The sequence below is a fragment of the Schistocerca piceifrons genome, chromosome 5, assembly GCF_021461385.2.
Source record: "Schistocerca piceifrons isolate TAMUIC-IGC-003096 chromosome 5, iqSchPice1.1, whole genome shotgun sequence".
NCBI classification, from domain to species: Eukaryota; Metazoa; Arthropoda; class Insecta; order Orthoptera; family Acrididae; genus Schistocerca; species Schistocerca piceifrons.
The window spans coordinates 469,893,165-469,912,822 of NC_060142.1; the positions used below are offsets into that span (position 1 = coordinate 469,893,165).

At 42.9% G+C, this 19,658-nt stretch overlaps 1 protein-coding gene across 1 annotated transcript in view; it reads right to left on the bottom strand.

The window, feature by feature from the left end:
• Positions 1-19,386, bottom strand: part of LOC124798625 (ctenidin-1-like) — a 55,670-nt gene extending 36,284 nt beyond the window's left edge. The window contains exon 1 of the mRNA XM_047262105.1: positions 19,309-19,386. Coding sequence (XP_047118061.1) covers positions 19,309-19,335 — 27 coding nt within the window. The 5' untranslated portion in view covers positions 19,336-19,386. The remainder of the gene's footprint in view (positions 1-19,308) is intronic.
• Between the last annotated feature and the right edge of the window lie 272 nt (positions 19,387-19,658).

The window sequence follows — 19,658 nt, forward strand, 5'->3', positions numbered from 1 at the left end:
TTTACATATACACTAAATTATACAGTCATCCCTAGATAACAAATCAGCAACACAGAGCAAAAAAATTATACTTTGTTCTTTGGGTCCATATGCAAACGAATATCCGAGAAATCGGTGAGGCAGGTTTTCGTGGTTGATCATGTACACAGTGTTGGGTTACAGATGTATATAAAGCTGGTTCACCATAAGATCAACAAAAATCAGTAGCATGCACAAATTGATGATGGTGTACTTTAGGCCCTTATTGTTCTCAGCGCCTCAACACATTAAAACAGTAAAGCCTGAAAGTGTAGTTCTGTCACTGTATTCCTAGCTCTGCTTGAGGTTATAGACAAGGTAGTGCATATGTCATGTAGTTCTCTGCATCCACAAAATTTCAATAAGCATTTTCTCCTAAAATGTTCGTATCACCATATTATTTGGCAAGATTCTGACACTATTTCTTGAAATTTGCTGGTATTTTTTGATTAGAATGCAGAAATAGGAGTCGGCGGGGGTGGCGACTCAGTCCAGAACCGCGCGACTGCTATGGTCGCAGGCTCGAATCCTGCCATGGGCATGGGTGTGTGAGATGTCCTTAGGTTAGTTAGGTTTAAGTAGTTCTAAGTTCTAGGGGACTGATGACCTTAGATGTTAAGTCCTGTAGTGCTCAGAGCCATTTGAACAATTTGAGCAGAAATAGGATGTCCTCTCAGTCACACATATGACACAAGCTCAGTGGCAAACTAGTGCATAAGCTTGTAGACTATATCGACAGAGTGTTCAATGTAGTGCTGAACTAATCCACTGTGCTTGCATTGACAAGGAGTGGGCCCAGTCATTTTCTTATGCTAACTGTTTTGAGGTGACAAACTCATGGCCGATATGCTTCCCCAAACCTTGTACAACCCGTACCTGTGCACTGTCTCTAACGATCTCATCAAAGACACAACATTCAACGCTAATTCTCCTTCCTTCCTACATGTAAACAACTGTATAGTGTTTCTTAAGGTCGCTGTTTGAGACCTGTAGTATCAGATTACTCGTAGTGTTAGATACTAAGCTGTCATTTTAAAGCGTACAGAGGTATTTGCCTGCAGTCAACAGCAGCCGTTAGAAGATAAAACTGTAGAGCAGCCATATGTGGCATGTAACTTTTTCTTTATTTTTACGTGTGTCACTCAATCACTGTGCCGTCCTACATACAAGTACGAGATGCGACAATAAAGTAATGAGACTGATTTTCTTTGCAATATGTGGCAACCCTGCAGGCTTGTGTAGGTACATTATCTTTGACCTTGGTTTATAAGCTGCTCCTATTCCAAGCAGCACATCGATGCAACTGCTCAGTTGTGAGTTGTGCTGTAATAAGTTAACACGTGTTTGTGTCTCTCGTCACGGAAGTGGAACCGCATAATATTGCGCAACGGTATGTCATTTCTTTTTGCGTTAAATTGGGTGAAAACACGATAGCAACTTACGGTAAGCTTCAGAAGGCCTTTGGAGAAGAGGTTATGTCAAGAGCGTGACTGCTACGGTCACAGGATCAAATCCTGCATTGGGCATGGATGTGTGTGTTAGTGCGTGTAGGTTAGTTAGGTTTAAGTAGTTCTAAGTCCTAGGAGACTGATGACCTCAGACGTTAAGTCCCATAGTGCTCAGAGCCATTTGAACCATTTTATGTCATAAGTCCAAGTTTTTCGTTGGCATAAAATGTTTAGTGAAGGCAGAACGAATGTTGAAGATGAAGATGGCAGTGGACGACCATCAACCTCACGGATGGATGTCAACTTTGCCAGGGTGCGTGAACTCGTACGATCTGATCGAAGATTGTCCGTGAAGATGATTGCAGAAGAACTGAACATCAATCGAGAAACGGTTCGTCTAATAATAACTGAAGATCTTGTGCAAAAATGGTCCCCTAAAATCTCACATCACATCAGCGAGAAACACGGAAAAATGTGGCAGTTCATCTGTTAGAGAAAACGGAAATCAATCCAGAATTGTTGAACCATGTTATCACTGGTGATGTAAGTTGGTTTTTTCAGTACGATCCAGAGACAAAATTCCGAAGTTCGCAACGGTACTGAAAGGGATCACCCAGAGCAAAAAAAGCTCTCATTTCAAAGTGAAAAGTGAAATGCATGCCAGTGTACTTCTTTAATTCCAAGGGAATTGTTCATAAAGAGTCGGTGCTTCCTGGTCAAACAGTTAACCAATATTACTACAAAGAGATTTTAGAAAGACTTCGTAAAAGAGTTCTTCGTGTCCGTGCCAGCATTGCTGATAATTGGATTTTGCATCACGATAATGCGCCATCCCAAAATGCTCCGTCAGAACAGCAATTTTTAACCTCAAAACAAATCTCAGTACTACTACTGCCACCTTATTCACCAGATATCGCTCCGTGCGACTTTTTATACTTCCAAGAGTCAAAACGGTGGTCAAGGGACACCATTTTCAAACAACACAAAATGTCCAAAAAGCTGTGACGAGGATCTTGGAGGATATTACAGAAGATGAGTTCCAGAAATGTTACCATAAATGGCAGAAGCGCTGGAAAAAGTGTGTGCAGTCAGATGGGAACTACTTTGAAGGAGACAATACTAAACTTGACTTAAACAGTAAGCAACATTTTTTGTCCCATAATCTCATTACTTTATTGTCGCACCTCGTATGGTGACGCCACAGCCCGATATTTGTGACTATCGACCTTCGGCTATATAACTTCTGAAGATGCTCTACAGTTTTTAATTGTCACTTTATATTTATAGTAGACTGGACCTCCTTTGAGCTGAACGTGCGATTATTCTTGCTGAGTTCCATTGTACAAAGGAATTTAAATTAATGAATGTGGCGAATTACTTCCGATCTTCAGTGGCACACTTCTCGCAGTGAACAACACTATTATTATTCTTACGGTCCGACCAAGATGATTAACAGTTGCGGTGATCCCTCTACTGACTACTCGCTGGCGCAAAGTGTTAGCGTTGGTTTGTCAACCACCAGAAACTCAGAGGCGCGCCTTCGAAACGTGACTGCAGAACTGACCGGTCTTTGCCAATTACGACCTCAAACGCGGAAGCTGGGTAGGGAAACTATAGCCACAACGATCAATGTTGAACTTTCGCTGCAGTTACTTCTCCACTGGTGTAAATTCGTTTTCCTTTCGGTAGCGGCAAATCAGCTGAATTTATCGCTGAACCGCATTGGAGTCATGAAAGAAACAACAAATATCTTGCTTTTTTCAAAAAGTAAACACTTTCGAAATAGAAGCGAGATACTGACAGAGAAAGTACACTGAGAAAATCAGCTTAAAGCTCCAATGTTTCAGGACGAAGTTCCTGTTCCTGTTCATAATTGTTTAATTACTCGATTCGAATTTCCTCCTCGGAGCAGGACATAACTTACTATTACTGGTCACAAAATGTCAGACTCAAATGATGTAGCGTACAGAAGCTTACATTGTAGTTCACAGAAATTATTTTGGACACAAACTGTAACTTAATGCAGTACCTTCAGTGTTTTTCAGTCCAATTAGCTTAGCTGTTGTAGCAATGTGTTCGGGAGCTGGTGTTCAGTGAAAAGATACTGGGCCATAAATTTATTAACATATTTATTAAAACCACAAACCAATTTATTGAAAAGCAAAAAATGATGGAAGACAAACTGAGCAGTTTCCCCGGGAAATAATTAAATTAAATTCCAACAACACAACTGTTGGTAAATATTATATAAATTTGAGAAGTGACTGAATGAAATTTTTGAAAAAAACATTAAGTTAAAAAATTGAGAGGTGTTTGTCTATAAAATTAACCTGCATATTCCACATTACAAGATTAAAAAGATATCATGAGCAGATAAAAAGTCATTAACATCAGCCTTCCACGATCAATTGACTGTTTGCAGATAATTAGAAGGAAGATCACTGGTCCCAAGCAATCACACTAGCCGGACAACAATTCAAAGTATGATACAAGTGGAAGTTGCAGAGTCAAGTAGTTTCTCTTCCTTGCGATTGACATTAGAGAAATAAACACTCTCAGTAAAGGCATTTATCGTACGTACGCCTCTTTAGCTGGACCCACAATATAAACAACAGATACATCAAGGTATCCTGTAAAATACGAACCACTAATTAGTAATTTGCATTTACAGCACAAAAGGACATTGTAAATACAATTGAAAAAGACGAACGTTGCACGTGAAGCACCTGATTCCAGAATAAATGACATATTTTAATTACAGGTGTTGCCAAAGTTAGTCAGACAGCTTGAGCACTACTAGTTTAGTCACAGGGATGTAACTTGACTGAGATCATTTAAAGTATTCGTGAATGAAAATGCTTACAGGTCACGATGGACAACCAGTATGGCGATTTTCACTGGTACACCTGCCTAATATCGTGTAGGGTCCCGCGAGCACGCGTAAGCGCCACAACAAGATGTGGCTTGGAATCGACTAATGTCTGAAGTAGTGCTGGAAGGATTTGACAACATGAATCCTGCAGAGCTGTCCATAAATCCGTAAGAGTGCGAAGGGGTTGAGACCTCTTCTGAACACCACGTTGCAAGGCATCCCGTATATACTCAACAATATTCATGTCTGGGGAGTTTGGTGGCCAGCGGAAGTGTTTAAACTCAGAAGAGTGTTCCTGACACCACACTGTAGCAACTCTGGACGTGTAGAGTGTCGCATTGTCCTGTAGGAATTGCCCAAGTCCGTCGAAATGGATGGACGCAGGTGATCAGACAGGAGTCGTATATCACTCCAATTGCATACACCTCACACCATAACAGAGGCTACACCATCTTGAACAGTCCCCTGCTGACGTTCAGTGTCTATGGATTCATGAGGTTGTCTCCAGACATATACACGACCATCCGGTCGATACAATTTGAAACGAGACTCGTCCGACCAGGCAACATGTTTCCAGTCATCAACAGTCCAACGCCGGGGTTGACGCGTCCATGTGAAGCGTAGGGGCAAAGTTTTGTGTCGTACAGTCATAAATGGTACTCGAGTGCATCTTCGGCTCCGGAAGCCCATATAAATGATGTTTCGTTGAATAGTTCGCACGCCGAGACTTGTTGATGATCCAGCATTGAAATCTGCAGCAATTTGCAAAAGGGTTGCACTTCTGACACGTTGAACGATTCTATTCAGTTGTCGTTGATCCAGTTCTTTCAGGATCTTTCTCCGGCTGCAGCGATGTCTGATAATTGATGTTTTACCAGATTCCTGATCTTCACTGTACCCTTGTGAAATCCTCGTACGGGAAAATCCCCACTTCATCGCTACCTCGGAGATGCTGTGGCCCATCGGTCTTGCGCCGACTATGACACCACGTTCAAACTCACATAAATCTTGATAACAAGTCATTGTAGCAGCAGTAACCGATCTAACAACTGCGCCAGATATCTGTTGTCTTATATAGGCATTGCTGACCTGTGCTGACCAGTGCCATCTCCTGCCTGTTTATATATCTCTGTATTTGAATACATATGCCTATACCAGTTTCTTTGGCGCTTCAGTGTAGAATAGCCGCTGCACGGCACACCATAATCATGCACACGGTTATCGGACGCGCACCATAATTTTTTGCAGATCGAAGCGTAAGTTGAGAACTCCTCGACCAAGGACTGCCATGAAGCATACTTTGCGGCGAGTTGGGTAAGAATTAGGAACAACGGATGCTATTCACCAGATGCGAGTGCACCCGATAATTGAAACTGGCAGATAGGAACCCAACCCGACTCCACACTGGACATAAGCATCTTGCAAATTCAAATGCCGGGAACAGCTTAGGTTCCGTGCATAGCGCAGAGGTTTTTCAACGAGCCATATCCTCGGCCCCACGCGACACCCAATCTCACCGAAACCGCTGTGACCAAAAACGCAACTTTTAGCAGCGGGCCAACGACTCTGTCGGCCGTCACGGCTTTTTACTCCAGCGGCTGTAAAACACACCGCTCAACCGCCCGTCACTGAGCGAGCGCCTCCTGGCCGCAAAGCGCATAAGTGCTGCCCCAAGGACCTGCCCTCTGCAGACGACAAACCGCTCGAGAAGCTATTACGTTCGGAGAGGCTAATAACGAGCGGGAACTATCGATAACGAAACTGCCCGAACGGCACAGTTGTGATTTATATACAGTTCACCTATTGCAATTGGCGACGATGAAAAACTGAAACCTCTAGTAATGGGGCTAAACCGCTACATTCACCTTTCACAGCAAAGTATCAATAGTGTGTGTAAGTGATGGGATAAGCTTAAACCAGGTTCCACATCGTGCAGCGTCGACACTTTGCGTATTTGATAAGTTTTCTTGCGAACGCTGGAATGTACGGCTCTTTAAGAAAGGTTCTGACATTCAGTACCGTATCGCCCGTCTTTCATACAGGGATTAGGCATGTGTCTGTTCCACCTTCACAGAATTTATTTTCACCGTTCCCATGGCCGAATTTTGCTTTTTCTTCGTTCGGACACCATGATGTTTTGGGCAGTGTCACATTCGTTCATTTTATGTAGGTTACCTTTCACTTTATTCTATTATTTCGTCATTAATAGCAGAGACAGCCAATTCATTGCGAATGATTACATTTCTAGTTACATGTCTTCTTATGCAGGTCTTAACTGTCCCCAATAATTTCATCTCTACTGCTTGCATTTTTCTAATGTCTTTTTTCTTTATTTATCTGAATCTCATTTCCATATTAAACAAATTTTTTCGCTATAGTTTTATAAATTTTCAGATTTGCATCAGTTCGTCGTCCGGGGTGGCCGAGCGGTTCTAGGCGCTACAGTCTGGAACCACGTGACCGCTACGCTCGCAGGTTCAAATCCTGTCTCGCGCATGGATGTGTGTGAAGATAGTTAGTTAGATTTAAGTAGTTAGTTAGGTTTAAGTAGTTCTAAGTTCTAGGGGACTGATAACTTCAGAAGTTAAGTCCCATAGTGCTCAGAGCCATTTTTTTCATCATTTCTAGATTTACAGTTACATATATTACTTGAAAACTGTACGGTTTTTACGTGCATCATTATTAAAACCATAGTTCACATTGCATCCCAGACGCTTCACATGTGACACCAATTCCGTAATTTTGTTGCTAATTGGTATCTTCGACTGTTCTGGGTATTTTCCTTGAAAGACTATAATTTTCGTATTATGTAGTGAGGCATTTTAGATAGAATTCTGTACATACGTAGTTTAGCCGGTATGTTGCTAGCAGGACTTTGTGTTAACTTTCTTGTACTATTATTTGATCACCCATAAATAGTATTAATTAATTTAATTCTTGGATTAGTCTCTGACTTTTAGTTTTTTTATGTTATCGTCTACATAAATAACAAAAAGACTGGATGAAAGAAAACACCTTTGCGTTACTCGTTGAATGATTTTTATTTCTTTCCTGTATTTATTATTATTTTTGTTTCACGGTTGCCCTAACGAGGCGTGATGGGTATTCAGTCTCATTCATTATGGCTCACAATTCTTTTCGATCAAAACAATCGAAAGTTTTCTCAGTATCTATAAAGTCAGGGTGAGTTTCAGTGTTAAATCTAAGCCTGTAAGGCACTAGAGTGTCGAGCGTTTTGGCCAAATGCATTATGTAGTAATCAGTTTAGAAAAACTACTACTGTAATGCTCCCATAATGTAAAAGCTGCAGTGAGACAGAGCTTTCTCGGACGTTTTCAGGATATCATCTGCTTATTTATTTAACCACACAACAAATTTGTCACCACCACGAGATATCACACTTATACCTTTAAACACCATGTGTAGCCATCACGATGTCCGTAGTTCGGCGTGGAAGACAATACATGAGTCTCTTGAGGTACGCGATATCCAGCTGAAGCCTTTTGGTGTTTAGACCCCGTGGAACTACCAAATTGAGTTAGGGGAGGGGGGGGTGTTATTTGGGATTTGGGTCGTTTCATCTGCTGCCCTGAACAGACCTACACATTTTCTATATGATCAAGATAGTGAGATTCAGAAAGCCAGTCGAAGTGTGGCAGGGTGTCTGAGTGTACACCAAAGACGGAAGGTATGCGTGGAGTGCTATGGACTGGGATATTCTTGCCTTGGAAGACGGAGTTGTCCACAGTACACTCATCATGAAAATGTGGAAGAAAGGGCAACACCTCGTCACCGTGAATGTTGCAATAAATATTGTGATTTATGTTCACGGTACCCCCCCCCCCCCCCCTCCCCCACAAAACATCACGGAACCCCATCCGGTCTGAACTAAACCCTACACGCACTAAAGGCTAAAATTCTCATTTGGATGTCATGTCATTGCACACAGGAAAAACCATGACTGAATCACACCACACGCCCCCAGTCAGGCACTGTAGAGTTTCTGAGTCGTTTCTGGCCTACTGAAGCCGGGGAACATCATATGCAACTGCGAGCAATGGCTTTTTCGAAGTGCCCGACTTCTCATGTCCATTGGAGTATGCGCTCAGAGATTCGGGGAGATGCATCCGCGTTCACTAACAGCAATAATTAGTGTCAAATTTAAACTTAGCTGCAAAGGACAAGGTGTGACACTATATGAAGATACCATCGGTGACCGTGCGGCTCTCTAGAATGAAATGATAATTTAATAAAGACTTTAAGCTATCGACAGGCGTTGATACACATCAACGGGGACAGTTGAAAATGTGTGCCTCGAACGGGACTCGAACCCGGGACCTCCTGCTTACATAGCAGGGGGACTACGAATGTAGTGTGTGGGCATTAAGTTGGGAATGTGGGTCTCACGGGGAGCGTGCAAGGGATAAATCCCTGCAGTCGTTCTATCCTCTGTGCCCTCGGTGGCTCAGATGAATAGAGTGTCTGCTATGTAAGCAGGAGATCCCGGATTCGAGTCCCCGTCGGGGCACATATTTTCAACTGTCCCCGTTGATGTATATCAACGCCTGTCGATAGCATAAGGTCTTGATTTAATCATTTCAGGTGTGACATTTGTCTCCGTTCCCTTGCGGTTACGATATCTTTACAAATGCTGTCCTCTCCCTGCGCTACATGACCGTGAGTGGTACGCCATTTTTCGTAGACACACTGGACAGTCCACGTCGATACATCCACAACTTCATCCGTCGAGTAGTCACGAGCGCTTGCAAACATGATGGCTCCTTTCTGATATCCTGTCGCGTCGAACTATTTTACTGTGCTGAGTGACACCCAGACATCACTTTACTGCCATAATTTATGTGATGGGTTGGTGATCACATGATACCCAGGTACCATTTCCACGCCATGTACAGCGCTCCAAAGCTATTAGCATGCAAAGTTTTAAACATGGCTGCTTGTTTCAGTGCCCGTTTCTAAACTGCAACAAATGAGCCCCCGGTCACTATTAATTTTGATCTTATTGACCAGGTTTCAACACTACTAAGAGTGCCTTCATCAGAATTAAAACAATTATAATGGCCTATAACATGATTACAAATTTATAGAAAAAGACATTTGTTATACAAAAAGTGTAAGTACTAACTAACAATAAAAGACAGAGGCACCACTTACAAGGGCTTTAGTCACAAAATATATAGAAAGGAATGCGTGAAGGCGAGCCACTATGGGCTGCTTGTACCTGTTCAGTCACAGGTTGCAGCGGACTCCGTTGAAAGCACTCTTAGTAGTGTTGAAACCTGGTCAGTAAGACTAAAAATAATAGTGACCGAGAGCTCATTTGTTTCAATTCTCTTTTAAAAGAATAATTCACTTTTTGTCCCGTGAACCTATTTGGCATATAAGAACCAAGTAACGTACCACACACACACACACACACATATATATATATATATATATATATATATATATATATATATATATATACTAGCTAAACAAAAATGCCCCTCACAAAATATCGTCCCGCGCATATTTCGAGCAGCAAATCGACGTTAACGACGCAATCTGCCAACAATCCCACGTAAGGTAAGTAACTCCGTCAGGAAGTAGACCACTGCTGTGTAGTTCGTGGAGTGAATAGCGTTTTGGGGTAGCATGCAGGAGGTCAAGGGTTCGATTCTGGGTCGAGCCTTGTCAAAACACGTCATACAGCGATTGCAGTGGTCCTAAAACATTTGCAGTTACGTACTACGAACACATAAATGGAAATACAATGGTTTTCATTCGTCAGCTTTTAAGGAAACCTTTCGCACGTCGTGGACGCGAATTGTTCTGCACCACTGCGTCGACAAGATTCCAAACATTTTTTGTTTACCCCCTCTCAATGGTCCCATCGATTAATAGCAGCTATTATTCTTGCCGCGTTCAGTTCCACTACATTTCGTTAGGGCTTAACGTCAGCAGTAGGGCTAGAAAAGCGCTTTGCAAATAATTTCGATGGGACCTTTTGGGGAGGGAACACAGAAAAGGGTTTGCAATCTAGCAAGATGCAGTAGCCCGAAACAAGTCGCGTCCACGACGTGCAAAACGCTTCTTTAAATATTGACCAATGAAAACGATTTTACTTCCATTTCTTTAGCACGTAACTGCTAATGTTTTGTCCCACTGTAATCACTGTATGACGATTAAGACGCCAGACATCGTGCCACGCAGATTACTTTTAGAAAATAAAAACAAATAAGCTTCGACTCCACAATCGAACCATCGACCTCCTGCACGGTAACTCAAAACGCTATCCACTGCACCAACTGGTAAGCAGTGTTCTGCCTCCTGACAGAGGTAGTTACCGTACATGTGATTATAGTGTTTCCAGATTGCAAATCTTTAAGTTACATGTAATGCCCGAAAATTACGCAGGACGAAATTTTATGACAGACATTTTTGTATTGCCAGTGTGTCAGGAATAACGCTGCGAAGTCCTAGTGCGAGAATTTTTCTTCACCGTGTACACAGGGTGGTCAAAAAATAGTCTAATAAGCTTGTAAGGCCATTGCAGGGGAGGGTGCTCTGAGAAATGTTGAGAAAAAAGTTCGATACGTTCTGACATTTCCGAATTATTTATCACTGCGGTTAGTCAATCAGGACATGGCGCGCGCAAATGCAAGCAGCCTGCCAGAGGCTCCTCTGGTTTCTTCAAACAGAACAAACGTAGCATTTGTTCTCCTACCTTAAATTTATCGCTTCCAAAAAAAATCACATTTTAACTGTTAACGAGCATTTCAACACGTGGTGGTTCACGTACCCACAGAAGTCTGTGCATTACGGGATTCCAGCGAGTGCATGTGTTTGAGTCTGTGAGCGCAACGACCTGATTGGCTAATTTCAGTGCTAAAGAATTCGGAAACGGAGCAAAAAATTATTCCTCAGCGCTAACTCCCCTGCGACACCCTTACAAGCTTATCAGACTTTCTGACCACCCTGTGTAAGTAAGAACACAATATAACATCACAAATTTGAGAAATTTACAGACCAGAAATTGACAACCTAAAGTGCACTGAAGGTACCTTTTGCCTAAGTCCTCGATGGAGCATGACACCAAGCATAGGCGACACTGCAGGACGCTGTCTGAGGTTTGTACAGCCGCAAATTCACAAATACAGAAGCTTCTCTGGTGGGTGTTAGATTTACTACTTGTGGCACCACAGTCATTTCAAGGTAATCCATTTTTCTCTGTGGCGTAATCCGTATTTGAAGACACTGGCTTTTCGCACACCACCTTTGTACTCTCATTGCTGTGTTAGTGCTACGAGTACCTCAGTTGTCTTAAGGAATCTCTTTATGTCTTTCAATTGCGAACACGCGTATCATGTCATTTTTTACTCTGTAGGAATCAACATGGATTGCGGAAACAGCGATCGTGTGAGACCCAACTCGCTTTATTTGTTCATGAGAAACAGAAAATATTAGATACAGGCTCCCAGGTAGATGCCATTTTCCTTGACTTCCGGAAGGCGTTCGATAAAGTTCCGCACTGTCGTCTGATAAACAAAGTAAGAGCCTACGGAATATCAGACCAACTATGTGGCTGGATTGAAGAGTTTTTAGCAAACAGAACACAGCATGTTGTTATCAATCGAGAGACGTCTACAGACGTTAAAGTAACCTCTGGCGTACCACAGGGGAGTGTTATGGGACCATTGCTTTTCACAATATATATAAATGACTTAGTAGATAGTGTCGGAAGTTCCATGCGGCTTTTCGCGGATGATGCTGTAGTATACAGAGAAGTTGCAGCATTAGAAAATTGTAGCAAAATGCAGGAAGATCTGCCGCGGATAGGCACTTGGTGCAGGGAGTGGCAACTGTCCCTTAACATAGACAAATGTAATGTATTGCGAATATATAGAAAGAAGGATCCTTTATTGTATGATTGTATGATAGCGGAAGAAAAACTGGTAGCAGTTACTTCTGTAAAATATATGGGAGTATGCGTGGCGGAACGATTTGAAGTGGAATGATCATATAAAATTAATTGTTGGTAAGGCAGGTGCCAGGTTGAGATTCATTGGGAGAGTTCTTAGAAAATGTAGTCCATCAACAAAGGAGATGACTTACAAAACACTCGTTCGACCTATACTTGAGTATTGCTCATCAGTGTGGCATCCGTACCAGATCGGGTTGACACAGGAGATAGAGATGATCCAAAGAAGAGCGGCGCGTTTCGTCACAGGGATATTTGGTAAGCGTGATAGTGTTACGGAGATGTTTAGCAAACTCAAGTGGCAGACTCTTCAAGAGAGGCGCTCTGCATCGCGGTGTAGCTTGCTGTCCAGGTTTAGAGAGGGTGCGTTTCTGGATGAGGTATCGAATATATTGCTTCCCCCTACTTATACCTCCCGAGGAGACCACGAATGTAAAATTTGAGAGATTCGAGCGCGCACGGAGGCTTTCCGGCAGTCGTTCTTCCCGCGAACCATACGCGACTCGAACAGGAAAGGGAGGTAATGACAGTGGCACGTAAAGTGCCCTCCGCCACACACCGTTGGGTGGCTTGCGGAGTATAAATGTAGATGTAGATGTATAACTTGCCTCCTGCTAAGTAAAGAGGACGAAATACTGATGCAGAAGCTTTAGTCTTCTTCCTGCCGAAACGCAGCAGATAGAATGTGGTGTGAGCAGTTACATCCTCTCCTCTCTTCGATAGCCGCCTACCGATCAGCAGATGAGGAACGGTGGAGGCCGCGGTGGGGGTACGCCCACGCCCGGGCCCTCCCACGCCGCCGGCTGGCATTGTTCCGCTCACACGGTCTGACCCCCCGGATGTCACAGGGGCCGGGTCGGCATCCGGAGCTGCCTCGCGGGTCAGTCCTTGGCCGGGTTTCCACAAACCGCTCTGCCTCACGCCCTTACCCTCTGGCCCTCGTCTGATTGGTCTCTTTGTCCATAAATGGATATGACACACCACCTCACCACTTGCCGAAAATGTTTCATCAGAAGAGCTCCGAGATCCTTCGCCGCTAACAGAGCACTGTTTCATTCGCAGTCTTTTTCACACCCAAGGACAATACGTGCTCTGTCGTTACCGGTCGGTAATTACAACTGCGTCCCAGTACACGCTCGGCCTCAGTGTCTCTGAGTTAGCGGACCTCACTCTGCGTTGCACGATCCGACACACAACTGGCACTTTGTACGTTTTCACGGCCAGCAAGAATGGCACACCTTCATTGTGTAAGATTCGACGTGGTCGCATAGCTTAACGTACAGCAAGACACGGATGCGAGTCAACTAGTCACGTATCGATTTCGCACCGCGGCTTAACGACGATTGGTGTGATACACCGGTTAGCGTTGGTATGATATTAAGGTGATTTTGCACCCTCGTTTAGACGCCAGGTTACTCCAGAATTTCGCCTCAGAAAATGCGATACAAAAGCAGTTAAAAAATACGTCGACACGCAAAGTTTACGGGATTCACAGAAAGTGGAGGAAATGACTTCCCTCCATAACATAACTAAAGACTTTAGTGACAATGAGGACATCAAGTCACAAAGCTAAAATTAAAAATAAATTTGACACATCATTAAAAACAAAGGACCTTGTCCAAAGGGTTAAAGATGCAAAATCCGGTTCGAAGGGCCTAATTAGCATTCCAGGTACACCATTTCCCTCTCATGACGTCAAAGGACTTACGTTTCATTTAAATGAAAGACAATTTGTTCGTCACATACCAACAAACTGACATGAATTCAACAAAAAGATATGCTAACTAAAGTAATGAGGTGCGACTTATGTGCAGCTCTATTACACTACTGGCCATTAAAATTGCTACACCACGAAGAAATGCAGATGATAAACAGGTATTCATTAGAAAAATATATTATACTAGAACTGACATGTGATTACATTTTCACGCAATTTGGGTGCATAGATCCTGAGAAATCAGTACCCAGTACAATCACCTCTGGCCATAATAACGGCCTTGATACGCCTGGGCATTGAGTCAAACAGAGCTTGGATGGCATGTACAGGTACGGCTGCCCATGTAGCTTCAACACGATACCACAGTTCATCAAGAGCAGTGACTGGCGTATTGTGACGAGCCAGTTGCTCGGCCACCATTGACCAGACGTTTTCAGTTGGTGAGAGATCTGGAGAATGTGCTGGACAGGTCGGGCAGTCGAACATTTTCTGGCCCGTACAGGACCTGCAGCATGCGGTCGTGCATTATCCTGCTGAAATGTAGGGTTTCGCACGGATCGAATGAAGGGTAGAGCCACGGGTCGTAACACATCTGAAATGTAACGTCCACTGTTCAAAGTGCCGTCAATGCGAACAAGAGGTGACCGAGACGTGTAACCAATGGCACCCCATACCATCACGCCGGGTGATACGCCAGTATGGCGATGACGAAAACACCCTTCCAATATGCGTTCACCGCGATGTCGCCAAACACGGATACGACCATCATGATGCTGTAAACAGATCATGGATTCATCCAGAAAAATGACGTTCTGTTATTCGTGCATCCAGGTTCGTCGTTGAGTACACCATCGCAGGCGCTCCTGTCTGTGATGCAGCGTCAGGGGCAACCGCAGCCATGGTCTCCGAGCTGATAGTCCATGCTGCTGGAAACGTCGTCGAACTGTTCGTGCAGATGGTTGTTGTCTTGCAAACGTCCCCATCTGTTGACTCAGGGATCGAGGCGTGGCTGCATGATCCGATACAGCCATGCGAATAAGATTCCTGTCATCTCGACTGCTAGTGATACGAGGTCGTTGGGATCGAACACGGCGTTCGGTATTACCGTCCTGAACCCACTGATTCCATATTCTACTAACAGTCGGATCTCGGCCAACGTGAGCAGCAATGTCGCGAAACGATAAACCGAAATCGCGATAGGCTACAATCCGACCTTTATCAAAGTCGGAAACGTGATGGTACGCATTTCTCCTCCTTACACGAGGCATCAAAACAACGTTTCACCAGGCAACGCCGGATCAACTGCTGTTTGTGTATGAGAAATCAGTTGGAAACTTTCCTCATGTGAGCACGTTGTAGGTGTCGCCACCGGCGCCAACCTTGTGTGAATGCTCTGAAAAGCTAATCATTTGCATATCACAGCATCTTCTTCCCGTCGGTTAAATTTCGTGTCTGTAGCACGTCATCTCACGTCTGTAGCAATTTTAATGGCCATTAGTGCACTTGACCATTCTCCCTGCAAAGAACAAAAAAATACCGATTTTGTAAGGAAGAATTGTCGCTTTATTTTCATTTACGTCCGCTGATAGACTATGACTATGAAAAAATAGTGTCTTCGGACTTCAAGAAGGATGGAACAGCATCCAAAAGTACCAAATCAAATGAAAGTTTCCAATTTTCTCTTCCTCCTTCAAGAAAAAGATGGAACATTAAGAACTGCCCCAGTGGCATATAAGAGTTTTAACCAAACCATGGTATACTTCATACAGCTGTAACAAGTGTAATTTATTGAATTCGTAGCGTTATTGTAAGCAATTACTACGCAATGTTTTTTTAGAGAGTAATGACAGGGCACTTATGGGTGTAAACGCTGTAGCCAGGTGACTGTAACTCTATCTGTTGATACACATCGATACTCTGTGATGTCACACTATAAGGAAATTCCTTGAGTGTTACCCTTTCCCTCGTTTTCATAGCAATTGTCTTTACATATCTAGAAGTGAAAGGACACGTTGTCTTGATAAATACCTTCGGTAAGGACTTGGAAACCATTTATCAATTTCGCTATATAACGTGCTCCACAGTGCGTTCCCATACGAAATTATGTGGCATTCAAGATAATACATGCAAATTTATGACGTCTGTCTGGGAAAAAGTCTCTGTTCTCAGGCAACAATAAATACAATGGCACACATACACCGACGCAGCTATAAGTAACGTAACAAAGTTGCAATTTGCAAAGTGTGGCGGGAGTTACAAAAGTTTTTTTTATGTTTCTACCTTGTGTTAACTCACTGATATATGATGCTGCAGGGATTTGAAAATGGTCATAAGCCAAAAATGTCCAGTAATGTAATGTTACGTGATGTAACAAAGTTCGTCTGTACAAAGATTCTGACAATGTACTGCGGACGTAAAACTCTTTTAACACTCAGAAAATTATTATAACTTGTTTCATACGGATGACACAGTCAATAATACATAATTCGATTCAGTCACCGGACAGACATTATTTAGTTGCAGCGGAAGGGTATTGTTGGAAATTACGGTGTACATACGATCTCTGGACACAAGAAACGCTCTACCAACTTCCCCTCTGTGCGTCGTATGGCTGTATGTAGCTGAGCGCTACGAGAAGCTGTGATGCGGATTACGTCTGCGTTCATCGGGCTGCGGTGGGAACCATGCCGATGTAAGAAATAGTATACAATTACTTGGGCAGCAATCATTTAAATAATCCTACTTCTGCAGCTCTATCAGACTGGCAAAGATGCAGACATTATCTAACCGTTCCTAGGGCCTGCTATTAGAGCATATTAGTCAAAGCCTAACACATAATTCGCAGGCAAGTAGAAAACGGTACGATATGTACGTAATTGTGTGCACAGAAATTTTTATCTGCTCAGAAGCATAATTCCGTTTCCCCATGCTCGGACCTTAAATCTGTTGTAACAATTAAATTCGCTTAAATTTTGTGACCATTATAAATAATGGCATTTTTAAATACAAACAGCTAATCTTAACCGTTTGTTCAGTGGCAATGCGCTGAGGTACAAGGTAATTTCCAAGAAGCGTTGCATATCGAAGTCACGGACTGCCTTCAGCCGATATTTATCGAACGTGCGACACTCGAGGCGGCAAATAAGGATATTGTTTTTTGCGTTGACAACAGAACGTTGAGTAAAGTTGTTTATAATGATGACTGAATCCGGCGTAGTATCGAGTTCGAATAGTCTCATGTGGCGGAAGTTAATTTCGCAACTGTGTAGTGTAGCCTGTTGTTTACAGTTTTGTTGGGAGTAAGGGCTGTAGCCAAACCACAATCTGAGCAATTGCGTCGATTGTCATGGGGAGACATGCGTGACGCAGATGCGAACTTTCCTTTTTAGATGCACTACAGGTAATGCAAGAAAAGGATTTCCGTTAGGAAAAACACGTGGTCTTATATCTAAAAATTAACCATCAAGGAAAGTGTCATTATAGTGTCACGCTGCGTAAAATACTACACATTACAAGTCACTGCATCGAGAACGGAAGTGTCAGTGAATACTGTTTGGGACTACTACGCTTTTTGCCGTAATGTGTGCTACGTTATTACCACGAATGAAATGTCCATGCCGGTGGGAGCGGTTCTTGGCGCTTCAGTCTGGAACAGCGCGACCGCTACGGTCGCAGGTTCGAATCCTGCCTCGGGCATAGATGTGTGTGACGTCCTTAGGTTAGTTAGGGGACTGATGACCTCAGGTGTTAAATCCCATAGTGCTCAGAGCCATTTGAACCACATGAACCATACCGGTGGTGAGAACAAGGTTGTAGAAGTCACATATCTCCTCTCAGAAGTACAGGAGAGGACGTCTTCCGCAAAAGCGAAATAGAACATGTTGGGTTTTTGGAGGAATTGAATGGAAATGTAGGAACTGCTTTATACTTCGAGTATAGTCCAGGGGTAAGAAAACATCAGGCCCCCTTAAAAGGCACTTCAATTTGCCAGGAACCGAAGCTGTAACTGCCGGCTGGGAGTCTTATAAAACTTTGAAAAAAGAAGGCATAGATCACGAATTTGTGAGCCATTTCGTTGAATTTGTGTCTTCTGACGATTCTTCGGTTCACACGCAGAATACTGAGCGTTTGTGTTTGAAATCCTCAGTTATGAGAGAAGGCCGACCGAGAGACTGAGACTAACTATACATTTTCCAGTATCTATACTTCACAATTTACAGTTATTTGCTAAAACTCTTCCGTGTCAGACTCTGCTGATATTTCTTAGAGAGATACCAATAGTGTATCTTGGCTGTGGAAAATAAAGAATTGCTCCCGGCTGCTTCCACCACTCGCAGCATTGTCCACGCTGAAGATGTGGCTGACAAGTAAGTGAAATTACTTTAGTTACGAAAAATTCGTCTTTTGTCTTCGCTCTTGTCAAAGCTGTAAACACCACCCATATATGCCGCCTCGAGGGATGCGCGTTCGATATACGTATATCGCTCAGTGGCATGCCTTGGCATCAATTGCATTGCTTCTTAGAAATTACCATGCAACATAACTGTTTACCTGTATTTACCTAGAAACCATTAGCGTAATAATAAACGACATAGCTTGCACAACTTCATGAATATGGGGTTTAACATGATTTATGAGCACTAATAGACTATGTCTTTCTTTTAATAACTGTTTTTAGTTTGACAGAATTCAGCTACAACACACAATACAACATGTCGTCAAGTACGTCGTTACTACAGTGACATGTAATCTGAAATTTTTCGTTTGAGTGTCTTGATATAATGTAATACTGTTTAAAAGGTATTATAATTTCAATTGTGAAAACTTTGTCGATACTTTCCGTCATTTCCTCTCTTTACTTGGATGTTGTTCTTCTTGGCATTCCATAACTTGACGTCGGCCAAGATAAATGCGATTAGCACAATTAGATTTTAAATCTACATACTGGGATTAGTAAAATCACATAGTCTGGAACTATGGATTGAATAATCGATTCCTAGTCTTTTTTACAGATATTGAATTAATGTGAATTAATATTGACTGTTTTAGATTTCTTTTTTTTTTCATTAATGCTGGTGCTGACAATTTTCCACATACACAAATAGTTTTCGTAGAACAGTTAGAAGGCACACTGTGTGAAACCACTGTTCAGGATGAAAGACAGTTATGAAGTAGAGGAAAATAATGATCATGCATCATACGAGAATATTTAGAAACAGAATTAAAAGAGAGAACTCAGAAAAGAGAGACTCTGTGGTTCTCCAGAACGACTTACCGCTACAGAAGCACGAAGCGAACGCATGTGTCGACTGCCTGTTGAGAACTGCTGGTCCGTGGGATTTCGCTAGTTGAGTACACTGCCGTCCTTCGATGGGACACATTCCCACGTTCTTATAAGTAATTATGCAAACACACGCAAATTAGCTGTTACTCAAACGTGGTTGCAAGGTTATGGTGAGACCAGAAGAAACCCAGATAACAGAGCTCACACAGAAGCTGGGACTAATGCAGAAACCCGAAGCCGAGGACGCTCCGGGTGATTCGAAATTCGTGTTACTCATCTCTGGGATATGTAATGAGTTCGTAACAGATAGTATTTTATGGGAGAACCATTACAACGTTCGT